At 29.8% G+C, this 17,265-nt stretch overlaps 2 protein-coding genes and 1 pseudogene across 2 annotated transcripts; all 3 read right to left on the bottom strand.

The window, feature by feature from the left end:
• Nucleotides 1-517: 517 nt before the first annotated feature.
• Nucleotides 518-1,278, bottom strand: LOC100305618 (RNA ligase/cyclic nucleotide phosphodiesterase family protein). The gene has a single exon (NM_001251106.3). The coding sequence runs from the start codon at nucleotides 1,079-1,081 to the stop codon at nucleotides 521-523; it is 561 nt and encodes a 186-aa protein (NP_001238035.2). The 5' UTR covers nucleotides 1,082-1,278; the 3' UTR covers nucleotides 518-520.
• Nucleotides 1,279-2,215: 937 nt separating this feature from the next.
• Nucleotides 2,216-3,165, bottom strand: LOC100794960 (alpha-dioxygenase 1-like; annotated as a pseudogene).
• A 3,325-nt stretch (nucleotides 3,166-6,490) lies between these two features.
• Nucleotides 6,491-14,573, bottom strand: LOC100797235 (alpha-dioxygenase 1). Its single transcript, XM_003553894.4, has 10 exons — nucleotides 14,350-14,573; nucleotides 13,840-14,103; nucleotides 12,770-12,919; nucleotides 11,138-11,271; nucleotides 10,349-10,562; nucleotides 8,630-8,775; nucleotides 8,001-8,228; nucleotides 7,689-7,891; nucleotides 7,353-7,596; nucleotides 6,491-6,950 (listed from the first exon to the last, which is right to left on the bottom strand). Exons 1-10 carry the CDS (start codon nucleotides 14,470-14,472, stop codon nucleotides 6,725-6,727), a joined length of 1,932 nt encoding a protein of 643 aa, XP_003553942.1. The 5' UTR covers nucleotides 14,473-14,573; the 3' UTR covers nucleotides 6,491-6,724.
• Between the last annotated feature and the right edge of the window lie 2,692 nt (nucleotides 14,574-17,265).

Below are 17,265 nucleotides of genomic sequence, written 5' to 3'. Positions count from 1 at the left end.
AGTCCACTTCAGACAATTCAGCAGTCCACCTCAGACACATTATCAGTCCATTTCGAATTTGTCATTCTTATTCATTTCGGACAGATGAGTCGAACAACTCATTATGCAGAACAATGAAAAATAATCCTATGAAACTAAATCAACAATCTTTCATGATAGTAGGGGTGTTCAAATCCAAATCGATCCCAAAAAAATTCGAAAACCACTAAAAAATTGAAAATTGAACCAAACTAAACCGATTCTTTTTGGATTTGCTTGGATAATTTATTTTTCTTGGTTTGGTTTGCGGTTCGGAGAAAGAGCAAATAATACTAATGATAAATAAACCAAGTTCCATAAACTATCAAATTCGGTGTAACGCGACACCATCAATCATTACATCAAGACAATTTCAGGAGGAACCAAAATCCTCCCTCCTAAAACAATCAAACGCAATTAATTATCTAATCTCATCATCTTACTAATTTAACACAACAAAAAAGAAATTAGCAACTATAGAGTAATAAAAAAAAACCGTAGGTCAGGAGTCTACGTTGTTGCCGAGCACAAACGAGAAGATTTCCCGAACCGGAGAGAACTGAACGAGAGCGATATCCATGGCGTAACCGGAAACCGGAAGCTTGAGTTCCCTCAAGAGGGAGAAAGCCTCAGGCATTCTGTTTTTGGGGACATGGTGTGCAACGGAGCAATAAGGGATCCAGGAATTGAAAGCGTAATCGTCACCGATTTCGAGGCCTTCTTTTCTGATAGCGTCACAGAGCTGTGACTGAAGGTGGAGGAGTGAGAGGGAAGGGGTTGGGGCGAGGAAGAGGAGGTTGTCGGGGTCGTTGGGGAAAGTGGCGAGGGAAGAGAAGGTGAGAGGGAGAGGATCGTGCTTCGATGCGAAGCCTTTCAGGAGAGATTCGAGCTTCGAAGGTTCTAGAAATGGCGCCGAGAATAGGGTTATGTGTGGCCGAGACTCCATTTCTATCAGGTGCGTGCTGATTTGTCTTCTCGCAAGAACGTTCCATGCTTTCAGAACCTGATTCTCCAACGCAGGGTCTAGGTATAGCTCGATCGCGAACCCTAATTGCTGCGACATTGGGATTCAGCGAGTCGATTCGATTCGATTCGATTCAGTGTAATCTAACTATCAGATCTGTGGCGCACGCGAGATTGGAAGGGATTTTGAGGAGAGATTGGAGATTGAGAGTGAGGAAGAAGAAGAAGAAGAAGATGAACAGAAACGTTGTTTCTTCTTTCTCTGCCTCTTCGCACTCGTTCCAGATGTACTGAGATAATTTTGATTCAATGCTTACTCACCAACATATACCAACTTTTTTTTTGTTCCTACACCACAAACAAATTGTGTAGGATTGTTATCAATTTAAAAGCTAAAAATTAATATTTTTCAAAAAAATTTAGAAATTATTAAAATAATTTGTCTATTAAAGAATTAAATAAGTTTTTTGGTTTGTAAAAAAATTAAAAACTAATTAAAACGTTTTATTAAACATAATTATAACATCAAATCCATAAAATGAAAGATTTTTTTAACATTCTAAATTTAGAGTTAATTATATTGATTATCATTGAAAGTTTCATGAAATTATATAAATATTTTTTTATTTTTTAACTACTATATTTATGATTCACCTTTCTTGTTGGGAACAATGATATAATATATGAGAGAATGTTAATGTGTTAATGTTTTTCAAATATAGTGTAAAATAATTTTATTACATGCTTAAAAAAGAAAAAAAATTATGTGTTTCTAAAATTTGGAAAAAAGATGGAATGTTACTCAATTTCAAAATTAAGTATATCATCATGTTAAGTAATAGTGTTACTTATGTCTATATGGAATTACACACTGAATTTTACACATTGAAAGAAAAAATCAGTAAAGAAAATTTCAATAAGATTCAAATAAGCTAATATTTGACAACATAACCCTGCTTAGAAAAATAAGATATAATTTATTTATTTTTTGAACACACCAAGATACAAATAAACTTGCATGCATTCATCAACTCAAACTCAAGTACATTAAAGTATTGCATAAGTGGACTAAATACAAACATATAAACGGTCTAATTTCCAAGATACAAATAAAAATAGAGTATAGGCATCAACTCAAATATAATGAAAGATAGAAGACCCAAATATGATCACGCAAATTGGTCCAATAACGAAAAGGAATTAATAACAAAGTGATATTGTTGGGACAAATAGATCAATGGGCAACACGAAGGTAGAGAGGAATGAGGTTATGAGTGTTTGGGGGTGAGTCTCAAACAAAAGAAAAACACTAGAAGAGTTCAACCACTTATGTGTTATTTCAGGATAGTGACGATCAATCACATCCTTCAAATTCTCTCAGTTGTGTTTAGCCATTCTAGTCTCTTCTAAGTGTATGTTTTCTCATTGAAGTTGCCATTGAAGAATCTATCAGCTTCTAACTTCCTGCAAATTGGTAGAAGTTTATATTTATTGCTATAATTTGCATTAGGAAATCACTTCACCCAATGTGTCATTTAGACTTACATAGCTAATATAGAAGTTTTTTTTTTTTTGGTTTTTGTAAAAGAAACATTGTATAAACCATAAAATATTATAAAATAACATTTTTCTCCACTCCTTTTATTCCCTATTTAATTATGAACCACTACTAATGTTTTTAAGCTTCCTAACTAATGTCCCTAACTAAGCTTACAAGCGTAGAGTTAATATGATTATTAAAACCAATTAACACTAAGTGAATTTGTCTAAAGGATATATAAGCTACATCCTAAAGACTAAAACAGGTGATGTGAAACTTTTTAACATTTTCTTATCTGTCATGAGACCTACCAACAGATCTATCTCTTCAACATCATCACCATATACATTTTCCAATATTTGAGTTGCTTCTTGGTCATCAATCAGTTAGATCTTCCCACTTGGAGATAGGTATCAACAATAATGCCCTACTAAATTGATTGTATCTACCCACACTTCTCTCTCTATTCCTGTAAACTACATCGTTTATATCATATTATTGGGCTAGTTTAACCCCTTTCACATAATCTAAGAGAAAGTGTGATTAAGATTAGATTGGTATAGAGTATAGACTTATGATATGAGGTCTCTAAGCAACATTGGGTAGTTCCAAAGCTCTAGGGCCCCACAAGCTTCGTGACCCATTGACACAAGTTGTTGAACAAATGGGAGAGATTTTCCTTCGTAAGGATTTATAGGGAAAATGTCTATTTTTAATATACGTGCATATTAAATATTGTAATAGGAAAAAAATGTAGTGGTAGTGTAAAATTTTATTATCTCACTCTTTGATTAAGGGTGGAGATTTCTTAGGTCCTAGAGTAATTAACAGATATGTCTCTCAATTGCAAGTTATCAGGCAAGAGAGAGTGCATTCTATAAACACTCACAAATTCTTCATTTAAAGAATAATATGGGACACCATGAAGAATAAAACATTAAAATTAAAGAAATTATAAAGATTAAAATCAAAATTCACTTATTTTATATGCAATCAAAATATATTTAAATAAAAAAATTAATAATGATAATGAAATGTGAGAGTTGTGATGGTTGAAGACTTACCAATTAGTGCGTATGACTGCAAGTGGCAGTTTAAGGATAAAAAATATATTTAAATCTTATTTATTTATTGACTAATTACAACCACGTAAAGATCATGACTAGTTAATTAGCCATTTTTTCCTATTAGCAATGACCAAGTGTGTCTTGGTGGATTTCCATTACAAAATCAGGTTGAACGCCCCTATCTGCCAATCTTTTTAATTTCTTTCACGTTATGGTGCATTTTACTTAAATGTAAATTAAATATCAATCCAAACACGCTATATATTATTCATTGATGAACTGTACTATTGCCACTAAAACTTCTGTTGGTAATTATTTATTCAGAAACATCATTTTTAAAAAATGAATCGGACTTATAATTTTGTTGTTTAGTCAGAAGTAGGTAGAAAACAAAGCAGGTCAGGGTCGGGTGGTCAACAACGGACTCGCATCGCAGAGTTGCTTAAGAATTCAAGATTAAAGTTCATAAACTTAAGTTTGAATTAAAAATATATTAGAAATTTAATTAAATTTGTTAAAAAAATAAGTTTATATAACATGATTTATGTTTAAATATTTCTTGGTCAAAATATGTTTGATATAATAAATCTTGTTTAAATGAAGGAAAGTTGCTCTATGCAGTGGGTAAAATATAATGCACAGTGGGTAAAATGAGACTTAATGATTGTTGGAAATTTTTTTATTATTAAATTATCCAAACTGAAAACAAAAAATGGAAAAGGAGCTCACATGTGCTTCCATACCAAACTCCGATTGGAAAATGGCTTTTGGAGGCCGCAAAACATGGGATATAATCCGTCTAATGGTCCAAAAGCATGTTTGAAGCCACCAAATATTAAACCAAACATGTTCTTATATTGTCTAAGTGGGTATTTAGATATGTGCCGACAAAATTAATTTTAAATCATTGTGATTATTATATAATTAATTTTGAAATATTGTAATTTTATTTGGATAACATATACTAAAAAGTAACTTTTTAAGGAAATGTTGTTTCCATCGTGGGAGACAAGTTTACAACTGTTAGATTCTTTTTTTCTTTTGAATAAATGGCTAGGATGTTTTCTATTTTCTTTTTCTTTTTCTCTTCATTTGTTTTGTGATATACCTCTATTCTTTTTTCATCATCACTTCATCTCTTTTGTCAATCAAATTCAGATTGAATGATTTTATGAAATTATATTATTATTTCTACATGGTATGAGTAATGTAGGAGATAATTTTATTTTTTTGGGGAAAAATTCTTATTACCATAATTTAGCTTTTAATTTGTCTCTTACCATGAAATGAAATGTGAATAATCCATCCTCTCCTTTTTGAAACTTTGAAACAAAGGGTGTTTCTCATTCTATCCATGCTTGAAATAATTTTGTCTTCTTTATATTACTATATCTCTTGAGAGTCAATAATTTTATATGAGGAATTATTGAACTCAATCACTTGTTGTCATTATTTTTCAGTTTTATGGTGAGGAACTCCAATTGGATCAGTGATCGATTTCTAGGTTAACACATATAAGGAACTTACATTTTTTTATCCCTTTAACCATCTTTGATTTAGTCCCAGGGTTGCAATTTTCTTTGACGCCCTACAATGGCGAGTTCCTCGACCTAACCAATGCTACAACCAATGACGAGAACGACAACCTAATTATTGCCATCGAACAAGACTTCAACCTCGACGAAGTTGGATTTGTTGCGTGGGTCATGGATTGTGGGAGTAGTTTTAAACCAAAATAGTAATTTAGCCAAATAATAAAGACAAATTGCACAATTATAAATGAGTAAAGGATAGAGAAACGAACAAGGATTTTTATCCTAGTTTGACCACCAACCACTTGTGACTTACACTTAATCCCTAAGCCAAGCTTGAGATTTCCTTCTACTAATATTCATTCAAGAGTTATTATAATAGAACAATTTTTACAATCAAAGTTATCAAGGAAGTCTAACTCAATTAGTTAAAAAATATGTATGAGTTGTTGTAAATTGACTAGTACCTGAATTCAATTATTACGAAAAAAAATAAAAATCAAGATTACCTCACCTTGATTACTTGTGGCCAGCCTTAAGAATATTTCACCCTAGAATTATGCTAAAGGGATACCACACAAATCTCATAGAAAAAAGAAGAAGCAAGAAATTGCTCTAGAAGTTCATGTAAAAATGAGTTGAATTGAATTAGATCCTATCTAAATTGGACCTAACCTACTTTATATTTTTATGGTCAAAACTTATTGTTAGGCCCATACCCCGTCTTTATATAAGCCAACTTACCTTATTGGGCTATTTATAGGTTTTTCATATTAAAAATTAAAAAAAATTATTTATAATAATAAAAGTATACTTTGAAATATTAAAGTGTGAAATAATAACTTACATGTTATTCCTAGCTATGTTACCAAAAATTGAATGTGCTGCATGCTTTTTTACTTTTTTTTTCTCTTTAACAAAGCCAAAGATGATTTTCATTAAAAACAATAAGGCATTTTAAACCACAAAGATGTGGTCAAAACTTATTTAAAGGCATAAACATTTATTTTAGACATGCACACATAAAAAATATTTTATTCAATAATGTATTTATTAAGGATTAAAAAAATTGTCAATTTATATAGTTAAATTTAAATTAATTTTTATTTTATTTTTTAACATTCTAGACACGTCAAAGAATGTAATTATTTAGTTTTTTTGTTTACAAAAGGAAAGATGATGTATTTGTTTCTAAAATTTTGATAAAGAGGGAATGTTACACAATTTCAAAATAAGTATTTTATCTCAACTTTTTTTTTTGAAAGTGTTACTTATTTTCTTTAAGGAATTGCACACTAAATTTAACAAATGAATACAAAGTCAACTAAACAAATTTCAATAAGATTGAAATAAGTTAATAACCCTACTAAAAGAATAATAAAATAGAATTTATTTATTTTTCACCAACATACAAATAATCTAATTAATATGCGGCATCCAATAAAAATAAAATGAAATATTGTTTAAGACGACTAAATACAAACATAAAAATAGTCAAATTCAAGATACAATTAAGATAGATTATATACTTCAACTCAACTACAATAAAGACAGAAATCCATTTTTTTTTTTGAAAAAGAAAGCCAAATATTAGTAGAAATAGATTAATGGGGAACACGAAGGTATAAAGGAATGGGATTTTGAGTGTTTGGGGGTGAGTTCCAAACAGAAAAAACACTCGAAGAGTTTAACCACTTATGTGTTATTTCAGGATAGTGACGATCAATCACATTCTTCAAGCTCTCAGTTGTGTTCACCCATTCTAGTCCTTTCTTGGTATACGCATCCTCATTAAAATTACTAGTGAAGAATCTGTCAGCTTCTAGCCTCCTGTAAAATTAATTAATAGAGGTTTACATCTATTACTATAATTTTCATTAAGAATAATTATATGGTTGGGATATAACATGTCCAATGCATCTTTTAGAGATAGAAAATTAATATAGAATAATTTTTTTAAGAGAAACATTTTATAACCAATAATTAGTGTTTTGTTGAGTATCATGTACAATTAGAAAAGTTGAAATTTTTCTTTAATCCTTTTATATACTATTTAATGATAAACCACTATCAATATTGTCAGGTTTTTTTTTCGAATCATAATATTGATATAAAGTAATTTCAATTAAAAATGATGATTAACATTGGTCGAACTTTCTATTCCTAACAATTAGAAGTATTAAGCCAATGTAGGTATAAATAGTTAAAAACAGTGCTTTTATTTGTTTTTACCTGCTTGACATGAATATGAATATTGTAAAAGCTGTCTCGCTAATTGCAAAACCCTTTATTTTCTTCTCTGCCATGAGGCCTACTAGTAGATCTAACTCTTCAATGTCATCACCATATACCTCTTCCAATACTTGAATTGCTTCTTGGTCATCTGTTAGATCTTCCCACTTGGAGATAGGTATCAACAATAAAGCCCTTCTGAATTGGTTATATCTAGCCACACTCCTCTCTCTATCCCTGTAAACTGCATCATATTGTTGGGTTATTTCCTAGCCTCTCATAATTAAAAAGAGGGTGTTTATTGTTTAAGAATAAAATTGCATTGACTTATCCTACTTTCAAGAGCAGCAAGATCTATATGATCTTTCCTTTCGGTTCCATCTATGTTCTGTGGTACAAGATCTCTGAGCCACAATGGATAGTTCCAAAGCTCTAGGGCCCCACAAGCTTGATGACCCATTGACACAAGTTGCCTTTCAACTCCTATTTTTGTCAATGCTTCTTCTCCTTGCACTCCAATCAAATTTTTCATAGGAATCCTATATATCAACAAATGCCAGAGATTTTCCTTTGTAAGCATTTCAAGAAAAAAAAAAAAAAGACTTTTTTTAATAGATGCTCACATGAAATATTGTAATATTATCATACTCTTTGATTAATGGTGGAGATTTGTTAGGTCCTGGGGTAGCAGATATGTCTCTCAATTGCAAGTTATCAGGCAAGAGTGAGTGTATTCTATAAGCACTCACAAATTCCTCAGTTAAAGAGTATGTGACACCATGATTTTCTGGTCTCTTAAGACCCACTAGTCCACCCAAGGCGGCTCCACCAACATGCCCAAATGTATCCTTAAATGTCTTCCCCAATAATCCATACCTGAAAATTAAAAAAAATTAAAAAATCAAATCCAAAGTATATATTGGACTTAACTTTTTCAGAAATAAATCATGCTTCATTTTAATCATCTTAAAAGTTTGTATAAAATAGCAGCTTTTTATTTCAGCTAACTATCGATTAACATCATCAAGTATTTTCAAAACAAAAGACACCATTGTTAAATATTTCCATATATGTTATGATATTTATTAAAATATATATAATATGTTATAATTTCTTTACAAATTAAATTATCTTTTTAATATAAATTAAAATACAAGTAAACAATTATTATATTAAGAAGATATAATCTATAAGTTATTGTTTTACGTCTACGAATAAGATACAAATACATTTTTTTTTTTGTGTGTGTGTGAGAACTATAGTGTTTAGAGTCTTACCAATTAGCATGCATTGCTGCTAGTAAAGTGTCAGTTTTAAGGAGCTCTACGGTCCAATCGATAGTATGAACCTTTGCAATCACAGCTGAGGTCACCAATCTTGCATGACGATAAACTTCTTCATCTTCCAAGTGAGGATAATTACTCTGAAGGAGCAAATTTTCACGAAGATAATTGCATATAGTTAGTATTTCCTTTTCCTTATTTTTAAAATATAGAAAAAATAATATTATATAAAATAAAATATTTTAAATTATTACATATTTTAATAATATAATTTATATCAACTTAAAAATGTATAATACATTTTAGATTAATTTAATAGAATTTTGTTAGATAAATTCTCTTTTTAAGATTATTTTTAAGACAATGATATTTTACATTTAAGCACCTGGTTTTATTAATTAAGTTATCATTTTAAGATTACTTTTATTTTTGAAATTAATTCAAAACATTTATGATTATATCTACAAATTAAAAAACTATAATATTAACTTTGTAAGAGAAAAAAATTATTTTAAAATGATTGTGATTTTAATTTTTTCACTTATATCTCTTATAATATTAATGATGAACAATAAAATCTATAAATTATTCAATAATGATATAAGAGCATCTACAATGTATTGTTATGTAAATGGTTGCTTATCAGAATTGTATGTCGTCTTATAATTTCACATAAATTTAAATATTTTACATGAAATTCACTTTAACATTAACGTTGTTGAAGTGAATATTAGTTTAATGTTACGGTCTTACCATACTTAAAAATATTCTATTTATGGTATAAATTTGTTAAGCAATTTATATAAACAACAATGCTTATATAAGCAACATCATGCCATCTGTTCCAATGGAGAAAACAAATTAAGCAATGATATTTAAAATTAAACAACTCATGTAAGCAATCTCATTAGAAATTTTCTAAGGTTAATTTTATAAAATTATTTTTTTCTTTCCTTTTTTATTACTTTTTTTTATCTGTGTAAAATAATACGAAACCAATATTATATTGTACGAAGGAAGTAGTATCTCTTGTGAAATAGTAACTATTTATCTTTTAGCACTTCTTGATTGATTGTAATGTTTTCTGAAGGATTATTTTCAATATTAGCATAGGTTATTAAGACGAAACTTTAATTATGATTGTAAAACAATACCAAAAACAATTATTTAAGAGGTTGATTTTTTGATACCCTTATATTTTTTCTTTATATCTTTTTTTTTTATCAAATTATATCATCATCTAAAAGAAATCAAATTATATCATCTATTATACTTACATTTTTTTTCTCTCAAAATGTCAATTAACATTGGGTGTCAATTTTTTTTTTTCGAAACTACATCTTAAAGTTCTGCCATTGTTTTTAATTAGCACTTGTTACATTCACACAAAGCTAGCGGTTTGAGGGATTTTGTTGGTGGGATTCTCTCCCTAACATCATTGCTCGTTTTTTGTACGTGATAGACAATGTTTTTTTTTTTTTTTTTTTTTTTCTAACTATAGGTTTAGGTAGTATTGTCTTAGTGTTTCAAGCTTCCTTTGCTTTGGTTCATGTCCTCCTAAGTTACTTTACTACTTATTATTTGTTATTAATAAATTCCCGGCTTATTCCTCATAATAGGGGTTTGGTGTGGTGCCAACCTAGTTGGGATAACTTCTTAAAATGACCAAACAAACATAAGCTAATTGTGTTATTCAAATGCTTCAACTCGTACCTTGAGAGCATCACATACTGCATTGTGCTCTTGAGTGAAAAGTGCCTGCAAGGTTGAAACACCAGCCCAACTATTCCGGACATCACCTGAAATTGCTGTTCCATTTTCGTTATGGAGAAGATGACCATCCTTTGATATCTTTATCTTCCCATCTTTGAAAGTTCTCACTTTCTCTAAAACTTCTCTATTGCTTCCATATATGACGCTTCCATCCCTTTTAATTATAACCAAATCCATGCAAGTTAATTGTCATATTAGATCGACTAATAACTTAATAACGGCTGATTTTAATCAACATAATTATATATAGAATAATAATACACATACATTTCATTATTTTAAACATCCTTTTCAGCATCTTTTATTTCTCTCTTCCTATGTAAATTCTAATATACATATATTTTTTCTCTTTTTTTTTTCATCACTCTAGTTATCAAATAACATATTAGATGTTTCATGTAACATTTTTCTTATATATATTAGTCTACTCTTCAAACGTCATATTGAAGCTATATATAATTCTCTCTCACACACATAACTTTTTAACTTTAAGCAAATTTTCGGTCTTCTACAAATTATTTTGGCTCATTTTTCCCCCCACGTATGCCGTAAATATCATTTTTTTTTTTTGGGTAGACAAATAAGTTTTATTATAAACACTCTGTATCACAAGTAGTATACAGGTAAAATACAAGTTACCATATAGCACAAGGCCATTGGCTCTCTCTATCGACCAAGCACTAAATGCCGCAGATATCATTGCTAAGCACAAAAAAAATAAAATCTTACCACCAAGGTGTACGGATGTTTGACGATCCGGATTTGATCTCAAAGAAGCCAGTGGGAATTTCCTTTGTCTTGTAGAACTTGAAAGATTTGAGAGGGCATTGGCTTGCAACTTCTCTTGGTGCGATGAGTTCAATCTGTATATATATGCATGTATGACAGTTCCACGAAAAGATAAATATCATCTTGATTATCTCTTAAAAAAATAATCTTCACGATTATCAGAACATGGAGTAAATAAAAAGAGCATATATAATTTTTATGTGCGTGTAAATTTTTTTATATTATGCTTTGTTGTTCTAAAGTTTCACAAAATCAACTAAAGGGAAGCAATGTTGAACGATTTGGCCGGTGTGCTTGCGAAAGAGACAACAACAATTACAAGGGAATTGAAGCAATGTTGAAAGGATGTTGGGTAAAGAAACAATGTAGATTATCGATAGATGATGCTAATTGTATAATTAAGTTCACTAACTCCATGTGTTATGTAAGACCATACATTAAGAACAATATTATTTGTTGTAGTAACTAAACTGAAGAGATGATCTCTATATTTTCAGGGGAATTTAGCATGAGATAGCTTACAAAGTTTGGTGAGGTGCCTTTGAAACACATAACATGCTTTATTTCCAAACACGCCATTTTTGCTACTAAGCTTTAAGATTAACTTTGTAACGCACCAGAGATCCTTGAATGTTACAAAGTTAATCTTAAAGCTTAGTAGCAAAAATGGCGTGTTTGGAAATAAAGCATGTTATGTGTTTCAAAGGGCAAAGCGAACTAGAGACAATTTTCCCTCAAGTAACCATAAGGTTTTTAGTAGTTTGAAATGGTTCACTGTGATTTACGGGACTCTACACAACTCCATTCTCTTGTGATGCTTATTGTTTCTTTTTACTATCATAGATTAATTGTCTCTAACAGTCTGGATCTACCTGTAACTTGCTACTTGATAAAATATAAGTTCACAAGCTTTGTTGAATTTTATTGCTCTGATAGAAAGATAATATTAGAAGCAAATTAAAACGACTCAGAATGATAATGGAACAAAATTCACATGTTTAAAGACAATTTGTTAAGCATAAATAGAATTGTGTTTAGAACATCATGCATTATGTAAAGGAAGCCCCCTATAAAATGGTCGGGTTGAAACCTATATCAATCTCTTTCTGGGTTGAGTAGACCTTAATTGTTGGATATATCTAAAATAAATAGAACACCAACGTCACACTCTTGAATGGTAAAACTCCATTTAAGATGCTCAATGGAGAACCATCTTCACATGCTTATCTAAGGGTATTTGGTTTTCTATGTTATGCATACAGAATGGAAAAAAAGAAGAAGCAATAAGTCTGCTAGCTGAAGCCAAAAAAAAAAAAAAAAAAAAGTGTTCGAGAGGTACCATGCTAGAGCTAGATAAAGGATATGGAAGTTATTTAATCTAGAAAATAACATTTATTTTATGTTAAAAGACATTGACTTCTCTCAGAATGAGTTTCCCTTTTGCCTAATCTAGCTTAATGGATGATATTAGGATTGTGACCAACTCACTTCCTATTAAATAATTTTTTGAAAAGTGTTTTTTTAAATGTTTGAAAATTTAATTATCGCTATACTAAGTATAATTATAAGCACCTGATTGGTGTCCTCTAGATGATCGATCCAATCATGAATCATAAACTGAATCCAAGAAGCTGCTATCACATTGAATTGCTTCCCAGTGTCCTTGTATGTCCTCCTAGCTAGTAGTTTCGTGGCTACCACCATTGGATCAGGCTTCAACAGCTGCACACAAGATTATGCTTTCAAATTAAATTCACCACCTTGTAAGGGCTCGACAAAATAAATTAATAACAAATTAAATTAATGATAGGCTCATCAACTGAAACAATTAAAATTAAACTTAATTAACACTAATAATTTTCATGTTCATAATTAATTTTTTGTCACCTTAATATTTGTGCGAATTTGTTTATTAAAGATTAATCTTTACTGGAAGGCTTTACTAATCACTTTAAGTAGAATTTCTTTATTCAAAATATTTATATTCAAGATTTTGTTTAAGGAAATCAAACATAATTAGTAATAATTTAAGATCTTAACTTAGTGGGGGCAACAAAAGTAGTTAGTAGCTATTATTATTGGAAAAAACATAATTTTTTTTAAATCAAATACTTGAAAAAAAAAAAGAAATTGAGAAGTGGTGGATTTAAATATAATAAACTAGAGAGGATAAAATACAAACACTTTTTTCTCAAAATATAGTCTCAACCAATTAGTTGCAGCTCATAAAAACTATCCATAATTCTATTAAGATTTAATTATATTTTTAGTCACTCAAATTAAAAAATAAATATTTATTTAGTCTGCAAATAAAGTTTTATATTTTTATTCTTTCAAATTAAATAAAATATTCTTTTTAGTTTCTCTCCTCAAATAAAAATTTGTATTTCTTAGTTCCTTAAATTTAACGTAACATTTCTATTTTATTTTAAGAGACTAAACCTTTTTATTTGAGAGACTTATAACATAATTAAACCTTCTATATTAAAATTAGAATTTAGGATAAAAAATTGTTATATTTCCCGCATAATCATTTTTTTAATAAAAAATAGTTTTAATTAGGACTGATATTATTTTTTTTTTTATAAAATTCATTAGCTTAATTGTATACATGTTTGTAGGATGAGATGTAAATTGTGGACCTTGTTTTTATGATCTACAGGGAGAATATTTCTGCCAAAGAAAGACCCTTGGCTGCCAGCAACTTCGTTGAAAGGGTCATTATATTTTCCATCATCTGTTCTGTATGGAAAATCAGAAGGGTTGAACCTAATTCCTACTGGTGTTGTTCCAACGTTGAAGAGGTTGTATTGTTGTTGAAGGTGACGACGAATGCCCAAGTATAATAGTCCAAAGAAAACAGGCAAACGATGCCATAACCCCAACTTGTCTATGGAGTGTACAATCTGCGTATGCCACATGCAAAGGAAAAAAAACGGAAGGAAGAATTAGAATAATAACCATGCAATCATGATCGTATATAAATTCATTAGATCAATTACTTCTACTAGCTAGGACATGAATACACATGCACAAACACATTAGAAATTAATCATGTAATAAATGATAATATAAACATAAGATTTAACGAAAATATAGAGATTAAAAACATTTTATTTTAAATGATAATTAAGATGAAGAAGGGATTGCACGATGAAGAGAAAAGCGTCTATTATTGTCATCCTAGCCACTGCTTCATGGAAATCTTTATGGATGAGTTGGTGTATAACTCTTGCTGCAAGAGCTCTAATGAGATCCGTTACTAGAGACCACATGATATTGCTCTCTTGTGAGATCGATGACACAACAGGGCTAATTCTGGCTAGGGCTAAGTTTGATGAAATGTAATAAGTATATATGTGTCTATGTTCATCATTATCTAAGGTCTCATCTGTATTTATAAGGGTTAGAGTAAGAAGTTTTACTGCCAATATTTTTAATTGCTTCGTGGCTATCAACTGACCATATATCTTCAAATATTGAGTTCAATGATCGCAACAAGTTGTTGAAAACCCCAGCTGGTTTTATTATTTGATTTTCTTTTTAATTCAAAACATGTTAAACATTTATAAAATGTTATATATTAGAAAATATTTTAATTTTTCTACATCATTTTTCTCTTACACTTATTTCATCTCCTTTTTCTTTTTTTTCCATCTCACTCTTCTATTACGTCATTTACTTTTTTCTCTATTTTTTTCCCTTTTTTTTTCTTTCTTTCTTTTCTTTTCATGCATTGACAGAGTTTATGGAGTGTGAAACATTATTTTTAAATGAGATTAAATTAAAAAATTAGTTCAAACACTTGACGTCGTTTTATTTTATTTTATTTTAGTTCTTCCATAAAAAAACTCGAGAGCTAGCTGTTGTTGCTAATAATTAATTCAGAAACACAGCAGAGTTCGAACCATTTAAAATTTAAAACAAATAAATTAATTAATGGATCAATATGTAATTGCATGTTGTTTAGTCAGCTATAGAAAACAAGAACAAAAGAGTTAATTAACAGTGCCAAACTAACATGCATGATAAATAAAGAGATTATATATTGTTAATTACTATTCAATGAGTATTAAAAATAGGAGAAAATGTAATAATGTACCTCTAATTTATGGTTTCTACTGCGATATTTGTAAATAATTTATTCTCGTATGAATTTAAACAGTGGAAACTCTATTTTGTTGACTAATGTTGAACTTAATTAAATTTTTAGGCTAAAGAAGAGAAGATTTTGAAATGTTGCTGAATGACTTGCTCAGCGAGCTATATTGGCTAAGCGAGACTCATTCGCTTAGCGAAGAAGTTAGACTCGCTTAGCGAGAACAAAACCCTAAAGAATGTTGAGTCAGAGAGCAATGCGTTCAGCGCGTCCAAACCCGCTTAGCGCACAACCACTAATTCTTGCTCAGCAAGACATGCTTGCTGATCGCGTCTTTGTAAGTCGAGAAACCCAAAAGTCTTTAAAACACTAAGAAAAAAAAAAGAGGGGGGGAGGGGGGGGAGAAAGCAACGTGGGAAAGAAGGAAGAAGACACCAAGGCGGAAGAGAAGACATTTTCTTCACATCTTTACCATTTCCTTTCATTCCTACATCATTTTTACCCTTGTATTAAGTCCTCCTTGTTAATGGAGGACTAAACACTTCATTGTTGGAGAGTTTTTCTACTGAACACTCTTGATGTAAAACTTCTAATTATCTATTTAATGTTATTGCTAGTGTTCTCTGCTTCTATCTATGTTTATTTTACATATTTGTGACTTGATCACCCATTTATATGCTTTGTTAGGTTTTGAGTATTAGAAAATGCTTAAAGTCCTTAGAATTTGGTAGAGCAACTAGAAGTTTGTATTTCTAGGAATAGTGTGCAGTAATTTAGTAAATATTGCATCTTGTGCGTAGTGCAGTTCGCTTAGAATGAGTTTGTTGAGGAATAAAAAATGAAACTAGGAAGACTAGACTCTTTCATGTGAGGAATTATGGTTAGAGTAATTTAACGGTGCAGGAACATTAGAGTAATATTAAATAGAGAAAAATTTATTTAGTTACATAAAGAGAAAATTCAGTAGACTCCCTGATGTTTTTATCTTGATATTTGTTCGATTATATAGTTTTGTGCTTGTCTTGTCATGTGTTTTTAAGTTTAGAAAAATTAATTCAAGAATTTAAAACATGAATGAGTCCCTCTACTTTATTTTACTGCAATTAAAAATGTTTACAAACTTACCGTTTTAATTATTACTTATGCGAATTGGTACAATTGCCAATATATACTTAACCAGTACACATTTCTTATATCTAAACAAAACTAGTACACATTAACACATACTATTTTATCCTGAGTAAAGAAAAATACAATTAATATTTTCACATATTTTTTGCCGTTTTAGTTTGATAATGTCATGGTGGAAAGTGCAATTAATTATATGAACGAAGACTTGTCGTGATGGCTTTAAAAATCCAAAGAAAGAAAGAAAAACTAATACACATACATACAATATTTTCTTTTTTGATGAGTACACATAAACTATTTTATCCTGAATAAAGAAAAATATAACTAATATTTTCACATATTCATTGCAGTTTCAGTTTCATAATGTCATGGTGGAAAGTGCAATTAATTATATGAACGTAAACTTGTCGTGATGGCTTTAAAAACCCAAAGAAAGAATGCAAAGCAAAACAAAAGACTTTTGATAACAACGATATTATACTTGATATTAATTGAGAAAATAACGTATCTGAATCAATTTAGTTATTTTGTAGAAATATTTGTTCTTTAATTTTAATCGCAGTTTTTAAAAAAATATTTTCTTCAAAAATAATTCTTACTGAAATATGCACTACATACATGCAATATATACACGAGTTTGTTAGAGGTGTTTCGTATATAAAGCCCTCGTGGTTCCTAGTTGTAATTTGTACGTAGAAGCAAGGTAATTTTCAATGATACTTATCTGGGAATACTTATTTTAGTTGACATTTATACTTTCATATTAATTACTTTTAACATATCATAAATACTAATGCAATACATGTACGTCAACAACCTTTGTCAACAAAAACTACTT

This window comes from Glycine max, chromosome 19 (genome assembly GCF_000004515.6).
Source record: "Glycine max cultivar Williams 82 chromosome 19, Glycine_max_v4.0, whole genome shotgun sequence".
NCBI classification, from domain to species: domain Eukaryota; kingdom Viridiplantae; phylum Streptophyta; class Magnoliopsida; order Fabales; family Fabaceae; genus Glycine; species Glycine max.
Note: the sequence above shows the minus strand (reverse complement) of the source record. Positions and strands in the feature narration are given on the sequence as shown.

Coding starts and splice junctions, on each gene's coding strand:
- LOC100797235 (XM_003553894.4), bottom strand. CDS start 14,472: ATGTGGTCTCTAGTAACGGATCTCATTAGAGCTCTTGCAGCAAGAGTT. Junction 8,776..10,348: donor CAGTATGTGATGCTCTCAAG/GTACGAGTTGAA, acceptor TTGCTCCTTCAG/AGTAATTATCCTCACTTGGA. Junction 6,951..7,352: donor TTCATATTCATGTCAAGCAG/GTAAAAACAAAT, acceptor TTAATTTTACAG/GAGGCTAGAAGCTGACAGAT.
- LOC100305618 (NM_001251106.3), bottom strand. CDS start 1,081: ATGTCGCAGCAATTAGGGTTCGCGATCGAGCTATACCTAGACCCTGCG.